We start from the raw sequence: 24,792 nt of genomic DNA, 5'->3' as shown, positions 1-24,792 counted from the left end.
TTTGGGCTGAATTTTTCACGTGAACTCAGTTTTGGCTAAATGACAGTGGGCCTGTGCTCACAAATCAGAAGCAGATGAAACAGCCATGTTTCCTGCCCTCAGCTGCCGATGGCTTTCCAAGGAAAAGGACTGTTCAAGAGAACAGTTATTTAGTGTATTTTTATTTATACTGTGTGCAGTCAGCATTCCCATGGAGCTCTAGATCTCAATGGGCTTGGGTTGAGGTTTGCGGATATGTCGGATGTTGGTCCCGGGCTCGCTGGGTTTGAAGGGGGCCAGAGCACCGTAGGGCTTGGGGAGGGGCAGGGAGCCCACAGCTGGGATGTAAGCATTGGGTCGGGACTCTGCTGTGGTGTACACTCCGTTTGGGTGCTGACTCCATTCTTCCTCCTGAGCAATCTAATATACATATCAGCAATGTAAATGAATCAGGAAGGTGAATTTTAGTACACACCTAAACTGCAGTAGTAGTAATTTTCACTTAGGCAGTAAGTGCTTTCGTCAGTGCACATGAGGACATGATCATTAGAATTTAATTAATTGAATTTTAGAGCTTCTCAAACCTATCTTAACCTGCCTTATCTGGTCAATATGTTTTAGGAATTGCATTAGAACAAAACTGCAGTCTGGCAGGTGGGCACTAAGGTCTGGGTTGAAAGCCTTTGGTCAGCGGTGGAAACCGCTGTGGCATTCACTGAATGCGTGATGCGAGTTTACATATTTGCTTGAGCGCACGTGAGTGGATGGGAGGCTGACCCGGGCTCGCTCTTCCGCGTCTGCCTGCCTTCTGCACTGGTGACGGAGGCAGCGCTGCCACTCGTGCTCGATGGTGTTGGAGGGCGGCAGGCCCTGCTCCAGCCTGCAGCGGCCCGCATCCAGCTGCTGCTCCCGCGTGCGCAGCTCCTGCTCCAGGCACAGTGCCTGCGCCTGCCACATGGCCAGCTCTGCCACCACTGCCATCAGTTGCCTGGTGCATTCCTTGATGCGGCCCTGGAGCTCGTTCACCTGGGTAGACAAAGAGACACACACACACACACACACACACACAGCACGGAATCTCTGTCTGTCTTTCTCCCTCACCCACCCTCCTTTTCTGGCACTCTCATGCGCGCGCACACACAAGCACTTAAGTACTCCACTTGAATGTAAAATTAAAGGACAGCGTTGTTAACCATGTCACCTTAGGGAAACTCACTCTCTACTACCGCACAATCTTAGTAGTAAGCAAGGATGTTAAATTGTTCTGGAGGAATTCTATATAAGAATGTGGATGTGTGTGTCTGTAAGAGATTTGCTCATATAGTTTCAACAGGACTCTGGTTTGCAGAAGGCACAAACCATACGGGTGTCTGCTTGTCCATCACCAAACACATGCCTTTCTGTCTGTTTTCAGAGTGAGACTTGATAATGAAAATGACAGGGTACTCTGAACTTAAGTGTTTGAGTGTATCTGAGCCATTACAAGTGTATGAGCTAAAATGAGTATCATGAACAGTAACTGAAGCTTAGATTAAGTTAGAGTGTGTGTGTGTGTGTGTGTGTGTGCGCGCGTTGAATTCACCTTCTTTGCCAGTATCAGTGTGTCTTCCTTTCCATTCTCTGCCTTGGTGCGAATGCGCTCCGACAACTGGGTTACCTGCTCATAAACCAGCTCCTTCTCCAGCAGCTGGGCCTCTCTCTCTGCCAACTGTACCTCCAACTACACACAGACAGGCACAGAATTCATGAGTTGAACAAGCACAATCATATAGCTATGAGAATACTTAGTGAGAGAACTATAGTGGAGTTTAACTGTACCTGTTCTATCTTCTTAATGAGCTCTACAGGGGATGGATCTTCACCAATCAGCTTTTGTGATCGTTCCTCTAGATCCTGGTCCCCCAGGGCAATGATGCAGTCCTTACACTCTGACAGCTAGCATACACACAGCAGACACACCAGGAGAGGTCCATGAACTCAGAATTAACAGAGAATCCATTTCATCTTTTTAATTGGTCCCGCAAGCCCCCACAAATTAGCCATAATGATGTACTTTTGTTTGTTGAATTCAAAAACCTGCATTTTCCTTTGACCTAGGTTTAGTAGCTTTAGCTGATAATAGATCAAATGCATAGTTATTACTGATGCCTCTGCTAAAAAAAGTATCGTATGGTGGCAAGTAAGATTACGTTTTTATTACTCAGCCTCTTCCCTCTTTTATTAATTTGTGAAAGGAGAGAACAATTCAAATGTGGAACAGGCATCATTCACTTGACAACAACTAGAAAACACCTTCAGGTTGAGACACCTTCAGAGTTTATCTGTAAAAGATTCTTGGGGATTTTCTATTAATGTTTTGTAACAAACATGCTGTGCTTCCTGAAAGTCATACAACAAAACATAATTTTTTATGGGACAGTTCAGCTTTGAACTTATTTACATAAAGTCTTTAAGTAATTAGACTTATTCATAGAATCATGTATTCAAGAAGATCCTATACATTGTGAAGGCTTGGCTCTGAATGTGCACTGATGCTCGTTTATTGCTGAGCAAAGCTCAGTGTCATTCAGCTAATCATATACAGTCAGCCTGGACACACACACACACACACTCCATGCCAGTCACTTAGACAACATTTCAGCTGCTCCATTTATGTTACAACAGAGAAAACATCAGGTGTCGAGAAGAAGCATGAATGTATGTGCATATCAGTTTTGGCATTTAAAAGTGATGAAAAAAGCAATAAATGAATGGAGGCATTTTTTTTTAAAACATCAGCTCAATCCTCAACTTGAAGCAGACCTGACCAGACAACCCAGGCAGTGCTCCAGTCAAGTTCAGTGTTACAATAAAATATGGGAATGATGAGAAGAACAGAAATCTTATTCCTTCACACAATTCTCTGCCCTCTCAATAATAGCAAAGAAATTAAAACAGGTACCTCAGAGTAAAATTAAGCGTGGAACAACCCAAGCAACAAGAAGACAGATTTAGCCAAAAGAGCTGTGTGGTCATGCAGAGCTTCTCGAAAGTTGGAATTTGTTTATCATGCAATCACAAGATAGGAATTTATCCTGCAGTTAGTTTATAATGCATCCACAACTGCAGTGTCGTGACTGAAGTCACTGTTTTCAGGAAATCACCAACATGTGCAAATGACAGGAAGCTTGTGGCAAAACAGGACCAGGCCTTTCCCTAATGGAAGGCTCTCAGGCTTGCATAAGCTGTAAGAAAATCTCTTGCTAAAGTGTTTGTTTTAGACCACTTGATTTAGGAGATGTTGATTTTAAGAAAGCCTGATGTTTAAACATGGCTCAGTATAAAACTGGGTGGATTTCATCCAGTTCATTTATTATACTCGTCTCTCTGTGCATTCTTTCTACTAATGGTCAATGCTGCATTATCAGTGCAGATAGCAGAAATCGAACAGTTTCACACTTTTCATCTACACAACTCAATATTTACATTATTGTACATGACAATATGTTTTGTTTACATTAAATGCAGATACTGATGAGTGTCTATTTAGATAAATGCGTATATGATTTCATCAGCAGATGTTTATGGCAGTGCACACTAAGAAATTACTTAAAGTAGCAAAAGAAAAAAGGCCTGCATATTTAGTATTTGGTAGTAAGTAAATAAACACAATGTCATTACATTTTTCCATTTTAAAAAGTACGTACAATTCAGGCTTTAATGTTACACAGACTTTTGAGAAATTATTTGTAGTGTTCAATAGTTTTAGGAGAGTAAAGAACAAATCAACTCTACATTATATTGTGTGCTCTTATTACCTGAATCTGCAGTAAGGTGCACTGCTCCTCCAGAACTCTCTTGCACAACACCTGTTTCTTGGTCAGGTTGACTTTCCTCCTCTCCTCATTGCTGAGCATTGTGAGGGAACGGATCTCCTCTTCTATGGCCTGCATCTCCAGGGAGCCCTCCTGGATCACACACTCTTGCATATTCACCTTCTCATAATAGATATGCATCTCCTCCTCTCTCTTCAACAGCTGTGCACTCCTGCCAGACATACCAACCAAACACAAACACACACACACACACTCTTACCCAGGCTCATTTGTGAAGATATCTGCTGAAGGGCAACAGTCACATTCCACCCTTGGCTCGAGACCACAGGTTCACCCTTAACCCACCAGATCGCTTTGTTGGCTAAGGGTGAATATCCACTGGCTCAACAGCTCAGCTGCTGAGTTGTCTCCACCACCACCCTCTCAGCCCCTCATCACCGTGGTGGGCCGCATGCTGCCTCACCGCTTTTTCCAGCTCTGGATGACGGTGGCGTGGCTCTGGCGCATGCACAGCAGATCCTGCTTCTGGGCATTGATGGTGTATGTAAGCTGGTCTATGTTTAGCTTCTGCTCATCTCTCTGCCGCCGCGTCTCCTGGAGTGCCAAGGCCACTTTGGAGATGTCATTCTTCACGCTGTCCCTGATCGCATGGCTGTGGACACCTTTCAGACGGGCCTTCTGCAGCAGCCTGTGGAGGCACCAGGAGAATGACGCTGCTGTGTTGTTGTTTTTTTTTTACCCACACTGCACTGGGGAGTAGCAGTACCCCCTGACCTAAGAGCTGATGTTGCAGACTTTTTTGCACATGATGGCTAATACGGTATGCTACCTAGTCAAAATGACCTCTTTGTGTTCGAATATGACACCATGTACCTGAGCTACATTTTATCTAAGCTATCACTCATTTACACCCATGGCGGGGGGTAAACTGTGTGAAAAATGTTTTGTGTCCGTCTAACACCTCACAGTTATGAAAAGGATAGTCTTTACTGACTGAGTTATGAATTTGAGAGAACCTCTCTTTACTGAATGAGTTATGAATATGAGAGAACCTGTCTTTATTGACTGCAGTGGTGCGCAGGATCTCAATCTCATTCTCCAGGATTTTGAACTTCTCCCTCATCTCTACCATGCGCTGGGTAGCAGTCTGGATCAGGTTCACACACTTGTTCCGCTTGTGCTTGACAATGTCGTACAACTTGGCAGACACGCTCAGTCTGGCCACAACAGGGACACAACAGTATATGGTCAGCATATGCATACAGACTCACTGTTATATGAGCAGTCAACATATGTAACGGTTAGAATTTTTATGATGAATAATATTAGCACAAACGTACAATAGGAATACTAGATAGTATTCAAGCTTTTTCAAAAGGTAATGCAATGTACACTATGAGAAGGAAATAGAAGCTTAGTGTGTGATTTTCTATTTCAATTCCCACCCCCCCTTTTTTTTTTAGCAGCACAGTAGAATCACTTCCTTTTAACTCTTTCATTCTTCCAGGAGCTTACCGTGTCTGAATGTCCTGGTACTGCTTCTTGTGCTCCAGAATCTGTAGCTGTTTGCCCCGCACATCCTGTTTGATTCGGCTGTATCTTAACTGTAAAGAGATTGGTGTCAGTTGGCTCATGACAGCATGAGCTAGCTCATACAACCCATATGCACTCCAGAATCCATTTCCTCTTGGTCGATTTTTAAGAAGAGAACCTATGCAGAGCCTGCACAGAAATCAATGGCAAATGTTTTTGTTTATTTGAAATAAAGCCTGACGTGTTGCCTATATAAAAGTATGATAAGACATGCTTCTGGACATTCATAAGGGTGTGACATGGGATGTTCAGAGCAGTAAATCACTAGGTTACGCTTGACCTTTTCTTCAAGGTCGAGCGCTAGCTTTGGATGCAACTCATCATAGTGCACACCTAAGTGGCTATAGGCCCGTATAACTGATCTGTGTGGAGTGTTTTTTTTGCAAAAATTGCAGCTGTGGTGCAGAAGTGGAGTGGGGCACTGTGCCTGAGCTTTGAGCAGCTCGCGGCTCTTCTGATCTCTCTCGTCTGCTTTGATGTGCGTCAGGGCATGAAGGTGGTGCAGTTGCCCTCGGCGCCGATTAGACTCCCCTATCAGAGCCTGCTCCTGCTCTACACACTGCTGCACCACATGGACCTCAGCATCTGTTACTGACTGCTGCTCTCATGCACACACACGCACACATATACACACACAGACAATGAGCTGAGGAATTGAACAAAAGCTGAACATGTACAATGACATACCTGTGAGAATTTTTCGTGAGAGCTCAAAGGTTTAACTTTACCTGTTTAACTGTACCTTATATCAACATAAATGTCTATCAAACTTTGTGGACTATTAGGCTCTATACAACAGAGGAGTACCTGATGAACTAAGTTCAGTTTGAGGCTGTCTACTTCCTTTTGCAGATCCTTCATTTTCCGTAGCAAGTCATCATTCCCAGGCATTATATCCCTCTGGAAGAAACAAATATGTTTATTAGTGCTATCAAATTTAGAAATGGTATTACTCATGTCTTGCTCTACTGAAATTTATTTTTGTACCATACTCAACCAGTAATACATAAATTATTTTGTTCAATAAGCATATACTATGTTACAGCAGTCATGAATTTTACTCATGCCTGTGAAAAAATGTAAAAGTCATTAATCAGTGATCAGCATATAGCCAGTAGATTTAGATTATAGAAAACAGTACATTTGCTTTACACAGCAAGTAAAGGTTATCCTTCCAGATAAACAGGGCTTTTTAGTAAATAATTGCCTATTGTCAAATAATTATATCGGCTACAAGTTTGAGCTCTCTAACCCTGTGTTGACAAAGATGAAAGTGGCACTGATATAACACACAACATTTCAGATAATAGCTAATGGATGTATTCACTTGGTGTGAACTGAAGTCCCTATATACAATACCAGCAATCAAAGCTTGGCTGTATCTGTGTCAGGAGCTGCACTGGAGGGTCTCAAAAATCCCTTAATTTTAATTATCAGTCTACATTCTTCATTCTAATGTACTAAATATTTTAAGAACTGATAATACTTTGAACACTTTAGAAGTTTGAAGGCTTTGGTGTATCCATAGTGAGGCATGATAAATGTTCAAAGAATGCTGATTCGTAAACTATGATTTGCTGAGCTGCACTGCAAAAGATGATAGTCATATAAAGGAAAATGGACATATAAAAGTCATTTGTCAAAGTTACACTTCCTGTTTTGCAACTATATGTGTGTGCATCACATGAACAATCTATTTCACTTCCCTTTAATTGCTTTAGCCAACCACAACTGTCATGGTATTGTGAGCTGGGCATGGTGATGTCCACTCAGCCGTGCACTAGTGACTGACCTGGGCCTTGGTTTGGTTGTAGTGCTCCTGCGTGTGGAGCAGAGCGTCTCTGGCCACCTTCAGCTTAAGCTGCATCTTCTTGAGGTGCCGCAGCAGCCTCTCCTTCTCTCGTAGCCGGTGTGCCAGGGTCTCGTGGAGGGTCTTCCTCTCCACCATGCTGTGGCTCAGGTTGATGTCCAACACGCCTCTGGGTATCACAATAGCAGAAGTCATCAGAATTAGATCTACAATCAGCCCATTTCATTGAGAGAGAAAAAACAACAACAATAACCACAACAACAAAAAAATGCTATAACATACCGTGATTTTTACAGTATATCTTATTTATCCACTACATTTTATCCACCTCTGTCCCAGGAGGACGGTCTCCTTCTCCTTGGTCATTTCCATCTCTTTGAGCAGCATGCTGTTCTCCCTCTGTATGACCTCAACGTGAGCCCTGTGGCCCTCCAGTGTCCTCGCCACGGCCCGCCGTTCCTCATCCAGCTGCCTGCACTGCACCTGCATCCTCGTCTTCACCTCCGCCAGGTCTTGCAGCTGTTTCTCCAGCGCAGCCTTATGTGTATCCACGTCCCTGTTACACACACGCACGTGCATACACGCCCAAGCATATTCATATGCACACACGCACACATACACACGCATGCACACACACAAGCACGCTGCCTTATTACCTCCATCTTTGAAGATTTCCACATCACCACCTGCTCCTTGACACTTGGAGGTGACTACAGAAAATGCTGGACTGTCTCACAATCCTATATCTGGTATATTTATAAGTAGAGGCTTGAGCCACTTTGACATTACCCTACGAATCAAAAAGGCTTTAAAGTACTTGCATCTTTTTGCGTGTGATTCTCTCAATCTCTTTCCCCAGATGACCATGCATGGAGAGCAGCTGAGCCAGTTCAGCCTGTAGACAAAGACAACATGCACATCAAAGGTCAGGACAAATGGAGCTCTCTCACTGACAGATGGAGCTTACCTCCCTGCTCTCGATCATCCCCTTCTTGTCCTCTAGTTCCTGCTGCTCCTTCTGCAGCTGTTTGGTGCGGGCCTCCAGGTCTTCGGCTAAACCCCTGATCTCCTCCCGCCGCTGGGCAATCTCCTTCTTCATCTCCTCACAGCTCTCCTTCAGGGCCATGTACTTCTTCTCTTCATCCTAGGAGAGTACACACACCATCCAGCAATGAACATTAAGCACACTTAAGACCCGAATATGGAAATTAAAACACAATGAACACTACAACCACCCCATAATGTATCACACTTACTACAGGCTTGAGTTGGCTCCCATAGTCTTTCTCAAGACAAATCTTTTCCTCTTGCAGACTAAAAAATATGCAGAAACACATATCATAGGAACACATAGGAATTTTTTTCCCCCATAGAGATCAGATAGCAATTAATTATTCTACAGGAAAGAGGAACCTAAAAATTCCTGGAAATCAAGAGGAACCTGGAAAAAAAGGTTTCTGTTTTTCAGTTGCAGCTTTTTGATTTTTAGTACTGTTTGTGGTTGCTCAGCACTAAGTGTACATTTGCACCAACAATATATTGTGAAATTTGATCAGAGGAAGTCTTTAAACTTGTCATTTCTGAGTAATTTGGTGACTAAAAATGCTCACAGAGTTCTGGGGCCTGACTCATTTTGAAAATGTTCAAGTAATTAGGGAAAAAAAATAAAATCAAAGGTAGCTTGCATTTTTACACATAAATTGTTCTGACTGTATTAATTATTTGATTCCAAGGAAGTTTGAATTTGAGTGGTTTAAGGCATTTATATTTTATAGAATGAAAAAAGCTGGGTTTCTGAATTGGTTGAAAAATGTGAACTCAGGTTAATCAGTTGAGGAAAAATTTCACCATCAATTTACTGGTGACGGCAGTTGCATAAAATGCTCTCTGGAGCTTTATTTGTTTTTTTAACATACACTCATGGTAAATATTTAATGGATTTCAATTCCGTGCAATTTAATCTGTTTATATAAAAATCTGTTATCATATAAACAGTTAAGCCCACTGTGCTTGCTCAGTGCTAGCACTTGGGAATCAGCAAGAGAAAGGCAGTTGACAGCACAGTAAGTAAGGTGAATTCCTGAACTGGCTACGGATGAAGGATTTTTACAGGCATCCGCGGAAAGTCCATCTGGGTCTTGTGTGCTCACTGTCTAATGGGGTAAATGATCCTTTCTGCTGTTGCAACAGCATGGCCTCACAGAATATATGATTCACTTATATTGCTCACTACAGTGTCATGAAAGAATCTATTGAGTGATGATTTTAATTACACTGAATATTTCATTTATGATTCACCACGGACATAAATATCATATCTACTGATATACAGCCAAAGGCTCAGGGGTTCCATATTCTAGCATTCCTCCCTCCCTTACATATATCCTTATCCTGACCTATGATAAGACTTGAGGAAATAGGTTCCCTCTTCCAGTATGCGTCTGATTTCTATACAAACGTATCTGCTTTTTGGCAGAGGTGTTTTTGGACACAAGGAAAGAAGTGTTGAGAGGAGACAAGCGGAGGGAGAAAAAACAGGCTTGCGTGGTGTTGGCAACCTTTAGCAGCAGACTTCACTTGGCACAGTCACACTGCTATTTATGCACACGCACCCACATGGTTGCCTGGGGTCTTCCAGGGCAAAGGTGATGGTGTGTCTTCACTTGCCTTGTACACAAATGTACAAATATTCATTCCAAAGTCCCAAGGAAGACCATCAGCCAATGCAAGGGTCAGGTCAGAAGAACCCCCTACCAGTCGAGCTGGTACTGCATCTGGTACTCCCTCTCCTCGGCCGCTCGGAGCTCGTTGTGGAACTGGAGGATCTGCTTCCTCATGTGGCTGGTTTCTGTGTCCTGGCCATCTGGGAACAGCTCGGCCTTCTCCAGCTCCTGCTGCTGATGCTCCAGCTCAGTGCGGAAGTGCTTCTCCTCCTGCAGTAGTTTCAGCTCGGACTCTTGAGAACTTTGAGAAACAAGCAAAGCCACTGGCAGTTACTACTTGGTATGAATTGATAGTAGCTGAGCCGTTGTATAGTATGCTGTCTGAGCTGCTGCATAATAGGTTGAGTCAGGTCTTACCTCCTCAGGGTGGCATGCAGAAGATTGAAACTGGCCTTTAGTCGCACCATTTTATCCCCACTGATCTTCCCCAGTGCGAAGAGCTTGGGAGGATTTCAGCAAAAAATAAAATCATTACAAATATCAAGAGCCCCTGAAGAATGAATACATCCAGTTTGTCTTGGGCATGTTTGAGGAGCATCTGGAATACATCCACATGTTTGTAGATTCAGTCAGACCAGTGTTGCGCACTTGTTAGAAAAGTATATCCCCAGACTTGAACAAAAGGACAGACAAACAGACTGTTTTTTTTCTTATTCTCAATGGGTTATCATATCCATCACAAATGGAGAACATCTGTGTTTGTTTCCACTAGAAACTCTACGTCTGAACATGTTTTGAAGCAGTGTAGCATAAAGAGCTTCATACTTTTCAGAATAGTTTATCGTCAACATATGGCCTCGATATGCTGCTGATGAAATACAAATCAAAGGGCCATAAGTCTGTGGATTGACGGTTCAGGTATTTGCTGGCCTCACGGCAATGTCATTTAGGCACACACCTTACACAGCACACAGATGAGACAAATGGACTCAGTTGACAAAGAAAACCTCAAGCCCTTGGGTCCTGCACTGTTGCACTATGTGATAGCTAGGGCATGCAGCCATGTGATATGACCTAATTTAAACCTGATACTTGCTTTACATTTTTCCAGCTAAAGAGAATAGTATAACATTTCTGCATTTAACTACAGGTACTCTAATACCACAAAATGGTTATATCCATTGCAATACCATTTTGCTCCATGTGCTTATCTCTTCCAACATGTTTTTTTTTAGGACTGGAGAAGACACTTTCTTCAGTGATGTGTTTACTGCTTGCTATTATCACATTTAGGAATTTAAAGATATTATAAATATACTTAAAAGTACCTATCAGACACATGGCAGACATCAGGGAGGAAATGCTGGTCATGTATCTTGCCTGGCAGATTTTCTGTGTTGCCAGTTTCTATTTAAGAGTGCTGTTTCTGGAAGATTGTCTGAAGCAGGAGCACTCTAAGCCAGGAGTAAGAGTTTGCAGTTAGCTCATGGAGTTTAGAGCTTGAGGCTTTCATGTGCATGGTGGGCTTTGAAGTAAGACAGAGACACTTATGGATCAAATTATGTGCTGTTTGAAATGTGCACTTTAGCAATGGCTTAAAATGAAAATGGCCCAGTACAAAAGGTACAAAAGACAGGCATTAGTAAGACCCACACTTGTTATTACCGTAAAATATATGAAAACTGGGTAAAGAACAGGTGACAAAAACAATGTATCCATCTCACTATAAAGATTTTTGGACTGTCACTCCCTCTCTCCCTCCCTCTTAATAATATTACAAACTGGCTAGAAAAGATGGGCAGACTTCCTATGAATTAGTCCTGCTTTTAGGACTTACTCAGCACTTACTCAGAGACTGCGATAATGAATTCGTTATGAAACTATTTCTTTAAGAATAGGATCAGACAGAAATACTGACATTCCCCTCCAAACTTAATGCAGATGACAGAAATCAACAATATTACAGAAAGCCACAGAGGAGGCGTGTAAAGGAAGACGGTAATCTGTGGGCTTATATAACTTTTAAAGTGCTATGGAAATTCAAAGAATTCTGGAAAAGGGTGTGATTCCTGAGTCATGTTCTAAGAAAAAGGTTTAGTGTTGCTTCTAGCGCTGTTAGTTCTTGCTGCACTGCTGTGGAATGGAATTACACAATAGTTCTGCCCCACCCACTGTTACACTCTTTGTCTCTGCTCTGATATTAATGGCACAGCTAATGCAGTGAGAGGCACTTCTCTTTTTCTCACTCACACAGCTCGCGCTCTCTTGCTAGACAACACCATGCAACGGATCATGGTGTGTGTGTACAGTCTGCTGGCAATGGTGCTATTGTACTCGGACTCTGTGGACGTCGATGCCTCTGGCCTGCTAGAGAAAGCCCCTGTGTCCGACACCTGCCCTCAGGTGAGGATGAAGCCTGCTGGCCAGTGCAAAGATGAAGAGGAATGTCCCTACCAGATCACCCTCCCTCCCCTTACCATCCAGCTGCCCAAGCAATTCCGTATGCTGGAGAAGACCATGAAGGAGCTACAGAACCTGAAGGAGACAGTGAGACAGCTGAGGAGCATCTGCCTGGAATGCAGAGAGCAGGCAGACATGGGTCTGCACAAAGACAGCACAGAGACTTCTGATAAGGGCAGAGGGGACGTGCATACGAGAGGCCCCGGCAACGACAGCTCAGGCATTGCCATCCGGGACATACAGGTGAAGATGAGCCGCATGGCAACCAGCCTGAAAAATGCGCGAGGGCAGATCAACACCATGCAGGGGCGCCTGGATGAGCTCAGTCACCAGAGCTTGGGGAAAATGGAAGCCATGGTGATCAGTAAGGTAGAGAACATCACCAGCGTGATCAGCAGACTCAACAACACCTGCTCATCACAGTGCCCTGTACTGGCTTCCCCAGCACGTAAGTTTTATATATATCATCTCAACAAAGATTTACAAAGTTATACATACTACAAGTAATAGATAGCCATATATACTACAAGTGTACTACAGGTTATCTATCTAGAAAAATGCAGAACAATCTGAATCAACATTAATGGTTCTACAGAATCTAAGGCATGTTTTTCATTGTAAAATGAGATGATCAAATGTTTCTACAGAGGTACTACATGCAGTTTATCTGTCAGTGGAGATACTGCAGGTCTCTAAAAGAAGCTTTGCAGATATGCCTGTGAATTCTAAAAAATCAGCTGCGGAATGCAAACTAGTCATAATCAATTTTTTATTAACAAAACCGAAACGTGCCTTGTACCAATTTACCAGGAATCCCTGATGAATGTGAATAAGCCCAAGTGAATCCTACTGGATGTTTCCCTCTATCTTAAACACAGATGTTGAACTTTTAAGTCTGGCTTGAACTGAATAGTTCAAAGATTTCTCCACAATATATGCAAAATTCTTGCAAAGACCCAGTTATGTCTGGTGCCTGCAAACCAAGTTATCTAAAATTATGAAATGCAGAAAATTATGATAACAAAATTATGTTATGCGTAAATAAAAAAGCAATCCAAAGGAACTGGTCCAAGATAACATTGTTTAAAAAGCTCATCCCAACAGAACAGCTAAGAAAGAATTTGATTTTGGGTTAAATAGGCTTTTCTTTTGTATTACAATACTGTATTACTACAAAAGTCTTTGAATAAATTAAGTTCACTCTTGAAAAAAGTATCTGACATAAACTAAAAGAACAAACAAATTTCATCTCGTTCTAGATATCAGAGTGCCTAGTGACTGCTCAGACTACCAAGTCATGGGTCAAAGAAAAAATGGAGTCTACCAGATTACCCCTGACCCCAAGAATGGGACCTTTCAGGTGTTTTGTGACATGGAGTCATATGGCGGGGGTTGGACCATGGTGCAGCAACGAATTAATGGCAGCTTGAATTTCAACCGCAGCTGGACCGACTACAAGAAGGGCTTCGGGGACGTACATGGGGAATTCTGGCTCGGTAATGACCGGATCCACCTGCTCACCAAGACGAGAGACATGGTTCTACGCATCGAGCTTGAGGATTTTGACGGTGTGCGCGAGTACGCAAAGTATGACATGTTCTATGTGGCAAATGAATTCCTCAAGTATCGTCTGTCTGTGAGCGGTTACTCTGGCACAGCTGGGGATGCCCTGCACTTCAGCAAGAGCTTCAACCATGATCAGAAGTTCTTCACCACCCCAGACAAGGACAATGACATGTACCCTTCGGGGAACTGTGGCAACTACTACGGATCAGGCTGGTGGTTTGATGCCTGCATGTCAGCCAACCTCAATGGCAAGTACTACCACAAAAAGTACAAAGGCAAGAGGGATGGCATCTTCTGGAGCACATGGCACAACATGACCAGCGAGTACTACCCAACCAATTACAGGCAAGCATTTAAAACAGTCAAGATGATGATCAGACCAAAAAACTATGCACCCTAAGCTAATGTGTGTATTACTGTAGAAAACAGGATTTTCATGCATTCAAGCACCTTATGACTGCAAAAAACACAGTATTAGTAATAGTTGGAAAACAACTAAAGGGGAAACTTAGGGAAACAACAAGCAAACAAACAAACAAAAAATATAACAACCATGTTTGAACAAACAACAGCTAGTCTTGATATGAGTTAAGTATGTTATGTCACACCAAGAGACTTGCATACAGTGCAAATGGAAACATACAGCAAAATCCAGCTCTAAATGTTAAGATCATGACTTCTTATATCTGTCTTATACTGCCATCTAATGTTGCAGCATAAAGCCTTAAGAAACAAGAATGGGTTGAGTCAATAAGGAAATGTACAGTATTTATTTTTTATTTTAAGCACCTTTATAAGTAATATAAAAAGTCAACAATATTTTGTTTAAAAAGATGTTAAATAGCGGCGGCACCATCTAATTTTGGAATGTGTATGACAATATGTTTGTGATCATGAATGACACAAATAGCCTATAATAGCCTATTAGTCTGTATTTCCATATTATCAAAAATCTGAACTGAAGCACTTTAATCACATTTTGGTTTTCTATGTGTATTTTTCCTTGGTTTTATAAGTATTCATAAATATTCAATATTCAAATGTAGGTTTATCATAGCTTTTATTGAACTTTTGCCCAGTTCAGGTTTTTATCCTGCAAAACTATTGGAAGTTTTGTCCTCTTGAATCTGATTTATAATCAGGTTTTGAATCTAATTTTTAGATTAAAAGATATCAGTCAGTAACCATAAGAGAAACATTTTGTTTCATTTATATTATTAGCATTTTGTTTATAAACAGCAAAGTTAAAAAAAAACTTATATAATGATAGAAAGGTTGGACCAGACTGATGCCATCAGGGCAACAAGAATATCTGGGCTGCAGTGGTCCTGATGTCATAACCTGACCAGTAATGGACTTGATGAATGTTGCATGGCAACAAATGGAGTAGTTTGGGATTGAACACCTATAGAAGACAGGCAAATCTAGGATGGGTGTAAGGTGTGTATTAATGTGGCTAGTGAGTCTAGGTGCAAGGTATGTGCTTCTAATAACAAGGGTACATTTAAAGTCATTTAAAATGGTAAAAGAGGACACTGAAAGATAAAAATACACTGGAAACATTGTATGATCTTTGATTTATGTTTCCACACAGGTTTTTGAGTGGCTCTTAGTTATCTCTAACTGATCTGAATATCTGAAGTCTTATTTAAGTCTTATAATCTTGTTTCATAAATCAAGCATAATACTACTCAATTTACACAAAATTAAAATAAAAAAAAAAAATTAATTCTGCAAATTCTGTCTCTATCTTTTTCTACATTGCCTCATGAAAGGTGTTAGATGAATAAGAGGGCTCATGTGAGAGCCATGACATGTGAGAACCTCTACCTCCTCCAGACACTGCAGGGCTGGACTGGCTGAGATAGGGTTAGGATGTTCTTCCTGTGAATCAGCCTCTGGAGCTAATGCATAGATGGGCTCCTCCAGCTCACTGGAACCCTGCTCCTCATGACCTCCGGCTGAAAGATTGCTGCTCCCTTTTGGATCACTCATGCTCTGCAAACACTCACAAAAAGTGTAGAGTACGTTCACATTTGGTGAGACCCGTCAAGTTTGCTTTTAGCGATGTTTTACTGGGAACCTATTTTGTACATTTCTCTGAAGGCTTCAATATGACATACACAGTGATACAACATCATGGGAAAAAATGAAACATATTCTCTTGCTTCTAGCAAGAAAAAAATAATACTGTTCCACTTAAAGAACGGTAAATTTTAATTTAAAAAGCATTGCCTTACATAGGCATGTAATTAATAGTCACCACAAAAGCCCCAGCTCTAGTCATTGGACCTGCACCATGTTTATATTTTTGGTAATAAGAGTGACAAACTGTAAGGAAATGACAAGGTAAAACTAGCCCAGTCAACTTTCTTTGCACATATAGCTACTAATGGTCCACAAGTAGGGCTGCCACCCGTCCCTTATAGTACCGGATCATAACGCCTCGATAAATAAAATGCTGCGTCCCTTACTGAATCAACACAGGACGTGATTAGTACCGTAATTTCATATACATTGTTTCATAGATATACTACAGATCGTCCTCACAGTACCAAATCCGTTTCACAAGAAACAACTGGAGAAGCTCATAATAAATAGAATGGGGTAGAGAATGACGGGAGAGAGCCGAGTGCGATCGTAAGTGAACGTCGTCTTTTCTCCATTTACGACAACCTTTCTGAGCAATTAAAAAAAAATGGAACCGGCGCTGTGTGGAGCTGGCAAGCGAACTCCTGATATCACTTTACTTCAACCTGTAGGGTACCAACTCAGTGATGAACAAACCTTTGGTTAATGGAGCAAGGAGTGATAAAAAGTACTTATGTATGAGCAAGTAGAGAGAGACATAAATTGCTTACTGGCTCCACACACAGTAAATACTGACTGAACAGAACTGCTGACAGACACAAAGAGACACTTCTTCTGACTAGATGACTGACTTATTGAATAACATATTCCGAGGAGAGAGAGAAAGAGAGAGAGAGAGAGAGAGAGAGAGAGAGAGAGAGAGAGAGAGAGAGAGAGAGAGAGAGAGAGAGAGAGAGAATTAACTGCTCCAGAGAAATACATTTTTCCATTTAATACTAATTAGCTAAAGGTGAATGATCGTAATGTTACACTAATAGTTTCCATGTTTTAGGAATGTTTCTCTAGTGTTAGCCATTTAGATAGTTAGACAAAACTAGCTAGCTATGTTTATTTCTCTTTCTGTTATTTGTTTCAGTTAAATTAGTATTACAAATAAAATTTTTAATCAACGAGTCACGTAATTCTCTGTGCTTTTAAAAATACTTGAAATAAAGCACTTTAAACCATATGCTGCTTTGTGTTTCGACATTCTTGAAATATTATAGCTACGCGTTTACATAATACTATTATAAATCCATAAAAACATGAAAAACGTTTAAAAACAACATTTTTAAACTGTAATGGATGGCGGTGGCTGTCCCTTGCTCATTCACACTGATGGTGGCAAGCCTAACCACAATTCTTTTTCTACTCCAGCTAAAATAACGGTAGCTAGCTAGTTAACCTAGCTAGGTTAACGTTAACTAGATTAGCTAGGGTTAGTTAACCTAGTTGGTATTCTAATGATTCTACAGTAGACACAGGACCCAAGAAATTCATAGCGAAGGATGAACCTTGGTTTATTGATAAATATTAGCTAGATTTATTCTAGATTTTCACTTAAAGTCGCAGCGTTTGTTGATATGGAAAGAAATCAAAAATAATGATAAACTCACAAATTCTCAATTCTTCTTTGCCTCATCAAACTACCTAGCTATATAGCAATATATTATAGAATATTTAATTAAATTCATTTAGCTATCGCTAGGTTAGCTAAGATAACCTAGCTAACCTAACCGATAGCTATCTATTTAGTTAGCTACACTAGGCATACCATACTAATTTAGCTAACTCGTTTAAAGCTATTTGACAGGCTTTGACTTACCGTTCAGCATCTATAATACAAGTTTGCTCCATATAATTAAAACCAAACTGATAAGTAAAAAACTCCGCTGTTAAACAATTTCCTAAATCTCAGTCTCTCTGTGGTCGGACGCGTGCATCTGTCCCCATAGCAACCTTTAGAGCAGAAGAAGGAATTAGTTACTGAAATATAATGTCCACTAGAGGACGTCCGATATCCATCTGTAGAACAATTTGCACTCTCATGGCTTGTTTCAAGTGTCCTCTCTCATCATTACGTTTTTAACGTAGTACTTATAAGTGTATGTGTGTGCATTTATATATTTGACGCATAATATACTTTACTATATAAAGTTAACACTATGCGCGTCCCTTCCACTCTTTTAAAAATTGTACATTTTGTTTGGCTACGCTACATTACTGTTAGATTAAAGGGTTATTGACACTAAGTACGTTTTTTGTTCTGATGCGACATCATAGCGTAATATTCACATTAAAGAATTTTAAAACACTATTGTTTCATTTCTGTTATATTTCATAAATGTGTGGCGGAGATTCTCCATGGTTTTTATATATCACCACTAAACAAAACAAACAGGCCATCAAAGAAAAAACACGCAGGTTTTTTCGTTAAACGATAGACGCTATTGCTAGCAAACGTGTTATTCTTCCCGGGCGCGAACAGGATACACTTAGATAAATATACAACAACTATAAACAGTGACCGTGTTACGAAGGGAACTCAGTGCTATGCTATGGTCCTCCATTTATTTCCTTTAACTTTTTAATTTTATAGTCTCTGTGTTGCTTTTAATAGCCTGGCTGCCTCAAATAGTAGGCCTACTGAATGCTGACGTGGGAAGTTGAGCTAGACATCGTGGGCTAAAAAAGTAGTCCCAATAGATATCTAATCAAGAGGGCATTTCACTGTGTGTAATATAAACACCTGCCAGATAGGCTCTGTGAATTTAAAGATTATACCTAGATTAAATTAGCTAATTTTAGCCAAATCTTATATTTCTTATTACCTTTATATGGTCCTATTGTACTTAGGTGCACATTAGGCGAAAATAATATGCTTCAAGGTATTTAACAGCAAATAAAACGACGTGGATGGCAAAACATATGATGGATTATTGTGACGTCTTTATTAGTTCAAAAACAGGCAGGGCTTAGCCACACTAGCCCATTTGCAACAACAGCCCGTGATAGTATGAGTTTATGGGACTGACATACAGTCGGCCTTTTCAGTCGCGCTGTGTTTAGCCCGCAAATCTGAATGGTTCCTTTAAACGTATTTAATTTTCAATTATTCTTTGTCTCTTGATTCCTTTAAACACTGTGTTCTTTGGTTTTCAGCTATGATTTTCTCTTGGTATACCGATTTTGACTAAGCTTCTACTTTGTTTGATAATCCTCTGGTTTTCACCAACTCTGGGTCTCTGGACTGTGTCGTTTTTCATTATGATTGTTGCGTTTGTGATTTGGTACAGTTTGGTACAATTATTAGCATCTTTACTAGCAACAATGTTGATTACTATACTCATAATTTTACAAGACTGTTCTTTCTCCTGTGTATGAATTGCCTTTGTTACATTAAACTCGGATTACTCATGACCTCCTTAAGATAAACAGTAAAAAGTTTTTTTCTTACTACCATTAAATATACACTGTCCAAATCTTGTTATTTCCTCTGATGTTCTTCTATCCTTCTTTATTTACAAGTTAAAAGAGTCAAACATTCTCAGTCATTGTCTCTTTGAGTTTTATATGTAGTTGTTACCGCATGACTAGATTATTGCATTTCTCTGCTATCTGGTATACATACCTATATTTTTAATGCTTATCGATTCTAGTATTCATTTAGCTTGATGGCTGGTTTAGAATTAAACCTATATTAGGACCATTAGGACTAATTTCCAAATAGACAGAAAAGCATTTCTGTAAATTGCCCTGGATAAATGTTGTAAATACACTAAATTAATTTTTTTTTAAACTATTGCTTGAGAATTCCACCACTTTTATCTTCACCCAGATCATAACCTGACTGTAATACCTCTCTCTTGCCCATCCTTCCTTAGCTTCTGGTCAAATGGAAAACATGAAAGCAGGACCGACAGCAAGATCTGCCTTCTCTATCACTGCATCACTACCTGTAGTTTAGAACTCTTAGAGAATTACCTTCTGTCCAGTTTTTTATGCTCTTCCTTTGCTAGCATCTTCATGATACTTCAAAATCTTCTGTGCATTGTGGGAGAGAGAGAGTTACTCTTCGTGACCTACCAAGAGAAGTCCATGTAAATGTACTGTTTAAACATTGTACTGTTCGTTTCGCACCACTAGGTGGTACTAGTAAGTAGAGTGATTTGCAAGATGTGTGACATGTGAGTGTCATTTAAGAGAGCTAATGCGATGTAATGGGCTTACCTCCACCAAAGTAAAATCTTTATGTGCTGTAGTCTCGTTAAGTAGTATTTTATTTTGTATGCATTTTATTACATTGATATATTACATTTGCGCTTTATTACATTATTATGCATTCAATCTGTCAGAACTTCAACATTTTTCACAATAGCCTGTTTTTAAAAATTGGGGTAAAACATAAAAGAATCTGGAACATCAAGGAGGTATCAGATGCATATAATGGGTTGCTCCTCACCTTTCTATATGAATGAGATAATCATTAATTTGGATGTTTATTAATTAAGTATTATTAATGGATTTTTCCAAACAATGACAAAATTAGTAAAGGGCACCTTGCATTTTTGCACTGGTGTTGAGCTTTTTTGAACATAAGATTTTATTAAAGGCCATAAAATATGCTGTTTTGCGGAATGAAGAATTGCCTTGGGGTTTATGAGAGTAGTTTTTAAACCGTGAACACTGATTCTGAAACTGTGTTTAAGTAATTGTCTTATTATTTCTTAAGCAATACGTTAAATCAACCTACATTACACATGCCACATTACATCATTCGTCTGGCAGTCCTTAGCAGTCCTGAAGAGAAAACATCTGTAGCTATATGAATCATTGTGTCCAGTAAAGAGTGGAAGAATGTTCCTTACAGAGACAGACCTTTATGAGCAGGCAAGAACTATAAAGGAGGCTCACCAAGCCCCCAGCAGTGACACACTTATAGTAACCCAGCAGAGGAGCTGAGACACAGGAAGCCCCCAGCAGTGACACACTTATAGTAACCCAGCAGAGGAGCTGAGACACAGGAAGCTCCATGCAGAGCAGGACAAGTGGTGGGAAAGCAGAGGGGGAAGGTGCTGGTAAGGTAGAGCTATAGATGTTTAGATAGAAAAAGACATGAGAACACGACAGAGGAACAGAAGCAAATGAAAGGCGCTATGGTTAAAGAGAGACAGTATGTATGAATGAACGCAGAGAAAAAAAAAGTTGAGTAAAGACAAATATGAGTGGTAGAAAACCAGAGCGAATGTGGAAAAACAGAGTATTGTCTATTATGTTTACTTGGGAAGATGGAAGAAATTATTCATATGTGACAGAGCCAGAGATTGAAACTCTTGGAGAAAGAGAAAAAAAGACAACTTAAATGTAAAAAGAGGCTTCAAGCCACACTGCGGGTATCCTCAGGAGGCCCAGTTCTCTCTCTCTCTCCTCTCGCTCTCTCTCCTTCCAGCCACAGCTATCCCAAGCAGCTACTTCTTGCCAGAGCTTCCCTGTGGTGGGAAACATGAGTTAGGAAGAAAAGCAGACATGTCTGGTTTAAAATGTAGCTTTATGATATAAACATGTGCTAGCCCAGATAAATGTTATTAATTCAAAAGACACTTCAATTGAAAATACACAGCTAATTTTTTTAGATTTGTCTTTTTGTAAAGATTTTAGGTGATTTTTTTTCTCTCCACATTGCTCACTAAGCATGAACGTCGAAGGGTATAACATTTTTTTATCTAGGTGGTAAAACTATTTTTTTTTAATCTGCACTTGTTTAGTTCACTTCCGTACTTTCTACACAGACCCGTGCATCACTCATGGGGTGAAAACAATGGCTAAAACTGATGACACTTATTTTCAATGGGATTTTTGCATTCCTGTAAATAAAATGCAAATGGTGCCTAAATTTGGAACATCTTCTATAGAGGAATTACTTTAATTTGGCACAAATGATGGTCCTGTGTTTACATTTATACTGAAAAGGATGTTTTCATGTCTCTTAGCTAATTGATGACAAAGACTGGTCATACCATATTACTTTTCTCCAAATATATATCAGAATATTACATAAAATTTAACTTATTATAATCTAGTCAAAAATAATTTGAAATTGGCTAATTTACATTTTGTTCAGCTCTTAAAAATAGCCTAATTAGGACACGAAAGTTTGAAGTAAATCTGTTTTTATGCACCCTTTTTTTTCTTTGTCTTTGTTTTAAATGTTGAGTGAAACCCGATGGGTCTCAGAAAAATATGCTATAATACACTGCATAATTATACTGAAACCAAAATTACAGTGTTGATGATACAGAACTTGAACTGACATGTTGTGATCTCACTGAACCTCAAAGCTATGAAAACATTTTGCCCTGGGGCCATTAATAGGAACCCTCAAAAACACCACAGAGGCAGAGAGAGGACAAAATGAATCATAATAGTAGTTCTTAACTTGAATTGGTGGAAACTTGTTTTTTGTAGATATACATAGGGAATGCACATAGTAGAGTTAGGTGAATGCACACAGTGGCGTTATCTTCACACTGGTAATGGGGGGGGGGGGGGGTCTGCTCTCAGTATCATATATAAGACCCCCTCACTAAGCACCTAGGGTCCCTAACCCTTCTAGCATATAGGACCTAACTCCTTCTGAAGCCCTTCTTAAATGTAGACATTCAATTCATTTAAACAGTACGGTGTAATGAAAAGCTTTCTCACAATCTCATTTGTGTACATACATAGAGACCATGCTAAAATACACATAGACAGACTGTAAAGTCCAGACAGTGACAAACAGGTCAAACAGCATACGACATTGCACGGTGAGAATCAGATGCTACACCTAATGGTACTGATCAGTAAGGCACCAGAATAGTATGTTTAGGGAGTACATAGTGTGCTAACGCACATTGTTAACACAAGCAAGTCTAGTCTAACATCTGTGGCATATCAGTCTCAGATGGCCCCAGGGTCTTCCATTACCAGTGCAAGGATGGCATTCCTTAACATCAGGTCTAACAAATCTTTTTTAGTAAATGATTTTATAAACTAATACAAGCTGTTGTGTGTTTAATGTGTCTCATGGAAACAAGGCATGCAGAGGGCAGGGATGAAACTGTTCTCAATGAGACAGCCCCTCCAAGCGTTTTTTTAATCAGTTGTATGAATACATACCAAACTGTAAAGAAAAGAGGTGGATTGGCTGCTTGAGGAACATATTCCGAGACACTTGACATTCCAATACGCCTGACATTCCAGTGCACTTATTAACTTTCTTGTTTCTCTTTCATGTAGACAACGCTAAGAAAAATAATGCCAAAGAACTTTCTGCTTTCTTTGATACTTTTGGTATTTTGTAGCGTGTAACCTTGAATTAAGTAGGGCTTGACAATCTCATCCCTCTGAGAACACTAACAGGAGCATCTACAATACCTGTTTTCTATTTTGGAAGAAAAGCCAACAATGCAGAAAAGTAGGTAACTGCAAAACTCCTTTCGATTGAAAAAGGTAATGACTTTGCAAGGTTTTTAATCGTACAATTAGAAACATTAGATTTTTCAGTCAAATAATAAGACAATGTTATTTTCACTGTCAGGCTGCTATGTCACAATTTAATATAATTGATGGTAACACTTGAAGAAATAGATCAGCCCCTTTAATTGTCTGTGTCTTGATAGTTGCCAAATTACTTTCTTAACAACATATTCAACTTTTTAGCAGCTGATCTGCTGCAAGTGGTTAATGACTCACTCCTAGCAGGCATGTTCCTAAAACAGCTGCCATTAAGCCACTCCTGAAAATTTAAACTCCTAGTGCTTCTATTCTTATCAAATATAAATCTGTCTTAAATCTTCTTTTTATAAGTAAGATAATCGAGGAAGTGGTGTACAATGAACTAGCCAATTTTATTAATGTAATTAGCTATTTTGACAAATTTCAATAGGTTTTCCAACACCATCACAGTAATGATACTGGCCTCATAATGGTCCTGAATAATATATGACTGAATACTGCCTGGTAAAATGCAGCCTATGATAATACATGATCTTAGTGTTGCATTTGACACTGTAGCTATTGAATTCTTCTAGCCAGGTGGGAAAAATCGGTAGGACTATCAGGAACTGTCCTCAAATGGGTCTTCTATGGAAGGCTGGAGTTACTTTGGTCAGATTGGTAGTTATGAATCTGATAGGATAGCTGTAATATGTGGAGTCCCCCAGGGGTCACTTCTTGCTCCACTTCTATTCAATATTTGCTCTCACTAGTTGAAATTCTATACAAAAAATCTTAAAGTTATGCAGATTATATATGGCCCAATAGACACACTTTGTCTATAATTGGATCACATAAATAAACGGATGAAAATTGCATTCAGTTAAATATCTAAACGTAAATACTACAGTTAAAGAATCTCAGCAACACCATATTCAAAATGCTTCGGCAAGAGTTTTAAACAAGACAAAGAGAACAGAGCACATTACTCCAGTTCTAAAATCTCTACACTGGCTTCTAGTTAGTTGTAGAATTGTGTTTGTGATAATAGCATTTATGCTACACATAACTGGAACCAACTTCCCAACAAAGATTTCTACATCTAGGTTAAAAACATGTATATTCTCTTATAGATGGGCACTATATCTTGGTATCGCTTTATTTTATTATTATACTTTATCATTCTTTCTTATTATTTATTATCACGGCACTCCTGTGCAGAACTGCACCAAGAACTTGCCACGGTCCCAATCACCCACCTATTAACCCAACTCACTTGATCCTTATTTCCCCTCTTATT

General features: G+C 40.0%; 2 protein-coding genes across 3 annotated transcripts; one reads left to right on the top strand and one right to left on the bottom strand.

Annotated features, from left to right (window-relative positions):
• Positions 1 to 103: 103 nt before the first annotated feature.
• ccdc146 (coiled-coil domain containing 146) lies at positions 104 to 16,375 on the bottom strand. The gene is made up of 18 exons (XM_027014269.2): positions 15,717 to 16,375; positions 10,278 to 10,360; positions 9,952 to 10,161; positions 8,454 to 8,511; positions 8,165 to 8,341; positions 8,019 to 8,092; positions 7,526 to 7,753; positions 7,180 to 7,366; positions 6,195 to 6,287; positions 5,815 to 5,985; positions 5,310 to 5,398; positions 4,847 to 5,011; positions 4,258 to 4,482; positions 3,777 to 4,005; positions 1,798 to 1,914; positions 1,562 to 1,699; positions 757 to 1,005; positions 104 to 399 (listed from the first exon to the last, which is right to left on the bottom strand). The coding sequence occupies exons 1-18, from the start codon at positions 15,879 to 15,881 to the stop codon at positions 199 to 201; spliced, it is 2,859 nt and encodes a 952-aa protein (XP_026870070.2). The 5' UTR covers positions 15,882 to 16,375; the 3' UTR covers positions 104 to 198.
• Positions 12,050 to 20,562, top strand: fgl2a (fibrinogen-like 2a). Of its 2 annotated transcripts, XM_027014267.2 has the most exons (3): positions 12,050 to 12,768; positions 13,580 to 14,231; positions 19,901 to 20,562. In XM_027014267.2, the coding sequence occupies exons 1-3, from the start codon at positions 12,141 to 12,143 to the stop codon at positions 20,118 to 20,120; spliced, it is 1,500 nt and encodes a 499-aa protein (XP_026870068.2). In that variant the 5' UTR covers positions 12,050 to 12,140; the 3' UTR covers positions 20,121 to 20,562. The 2 variants fall into 2 exon arrangements, with proteins under 2 accessions (XP_026870068.2, XP_026870069.2); XM_027014268.2 differs by lacking the exon at positions 19,901 to 20,562 and having other exon boundaries at positions 12,054 to 12,768; positions 13,580 to 15,617.
• Positions 20,563 to 24,792: the final 4,230 nt, after the last annotated feature.

The sequence above is a fragment of the Electrophorus electricus genome, chromosome 2, assembly GCF_013358815.1.
Source record: "Electrophorus electricus isolate fEleEle1 chromosome 2, fEleEle1.pri, whole genome shotgun sequence".
NCBI classification, from domain to species: domain Eukaryota; kingdom Metazoa; phylum Chordata; class Actinopteri; order Gymnotiformes; family Gymnotidae; genus Electrophorus; species Electrophorus electricus.
Note: the sequence above shows the minus strand (reverse complement) of the source record. Positions and strands in the feature narration are given on the sequence as shown.

Bases quoted from the DNA above. Each gene is read 5' to 3' on its own strand.
- ccdc146 (XM_027014269.2), bottom strand. From the start codon at position 15,881: ATGAGTGATCCAAAAGGGAGCAGCAATCTTTCAGCCGGAGGTCATGAG. The intron at 7,754-8,018 runs GCAAGTACTTTA...TGTGTGTAACAG, and splicing joins AGAATCACACGCAAAAAGAT to GGACGTGGATACACATAAGG. The intron at 1,915-3,776 runs GTAATAAGAGCA...TGTGTATGCTAG, and splicing joins GCACCTTACTGCAGATTCAG to CTGTCAGAGTGTAAGGACTG.
- fgl2a (XM_027014267.2), top strand. From the start codon at position 12,141: ATGCAACGGATCATGGTGTGTGTGTACAGTCTGCTGGCAATGGTGCTA. The intron at 12,769-13,579 runs GTAAGTTTTATA...ATCTCGTTCTAG, and splicing joins TGTACTGGCTTCCCCAGCAC to ATATCAGAGTGCCTAGTGAC. The intron at 14,232-19,900 runs GCAAGCATTTAA...ATCCTTCCTTAG, and splicing joins TACTACCCAACCAATTACAG to CTTCTGGTCAAATGGAAAAC.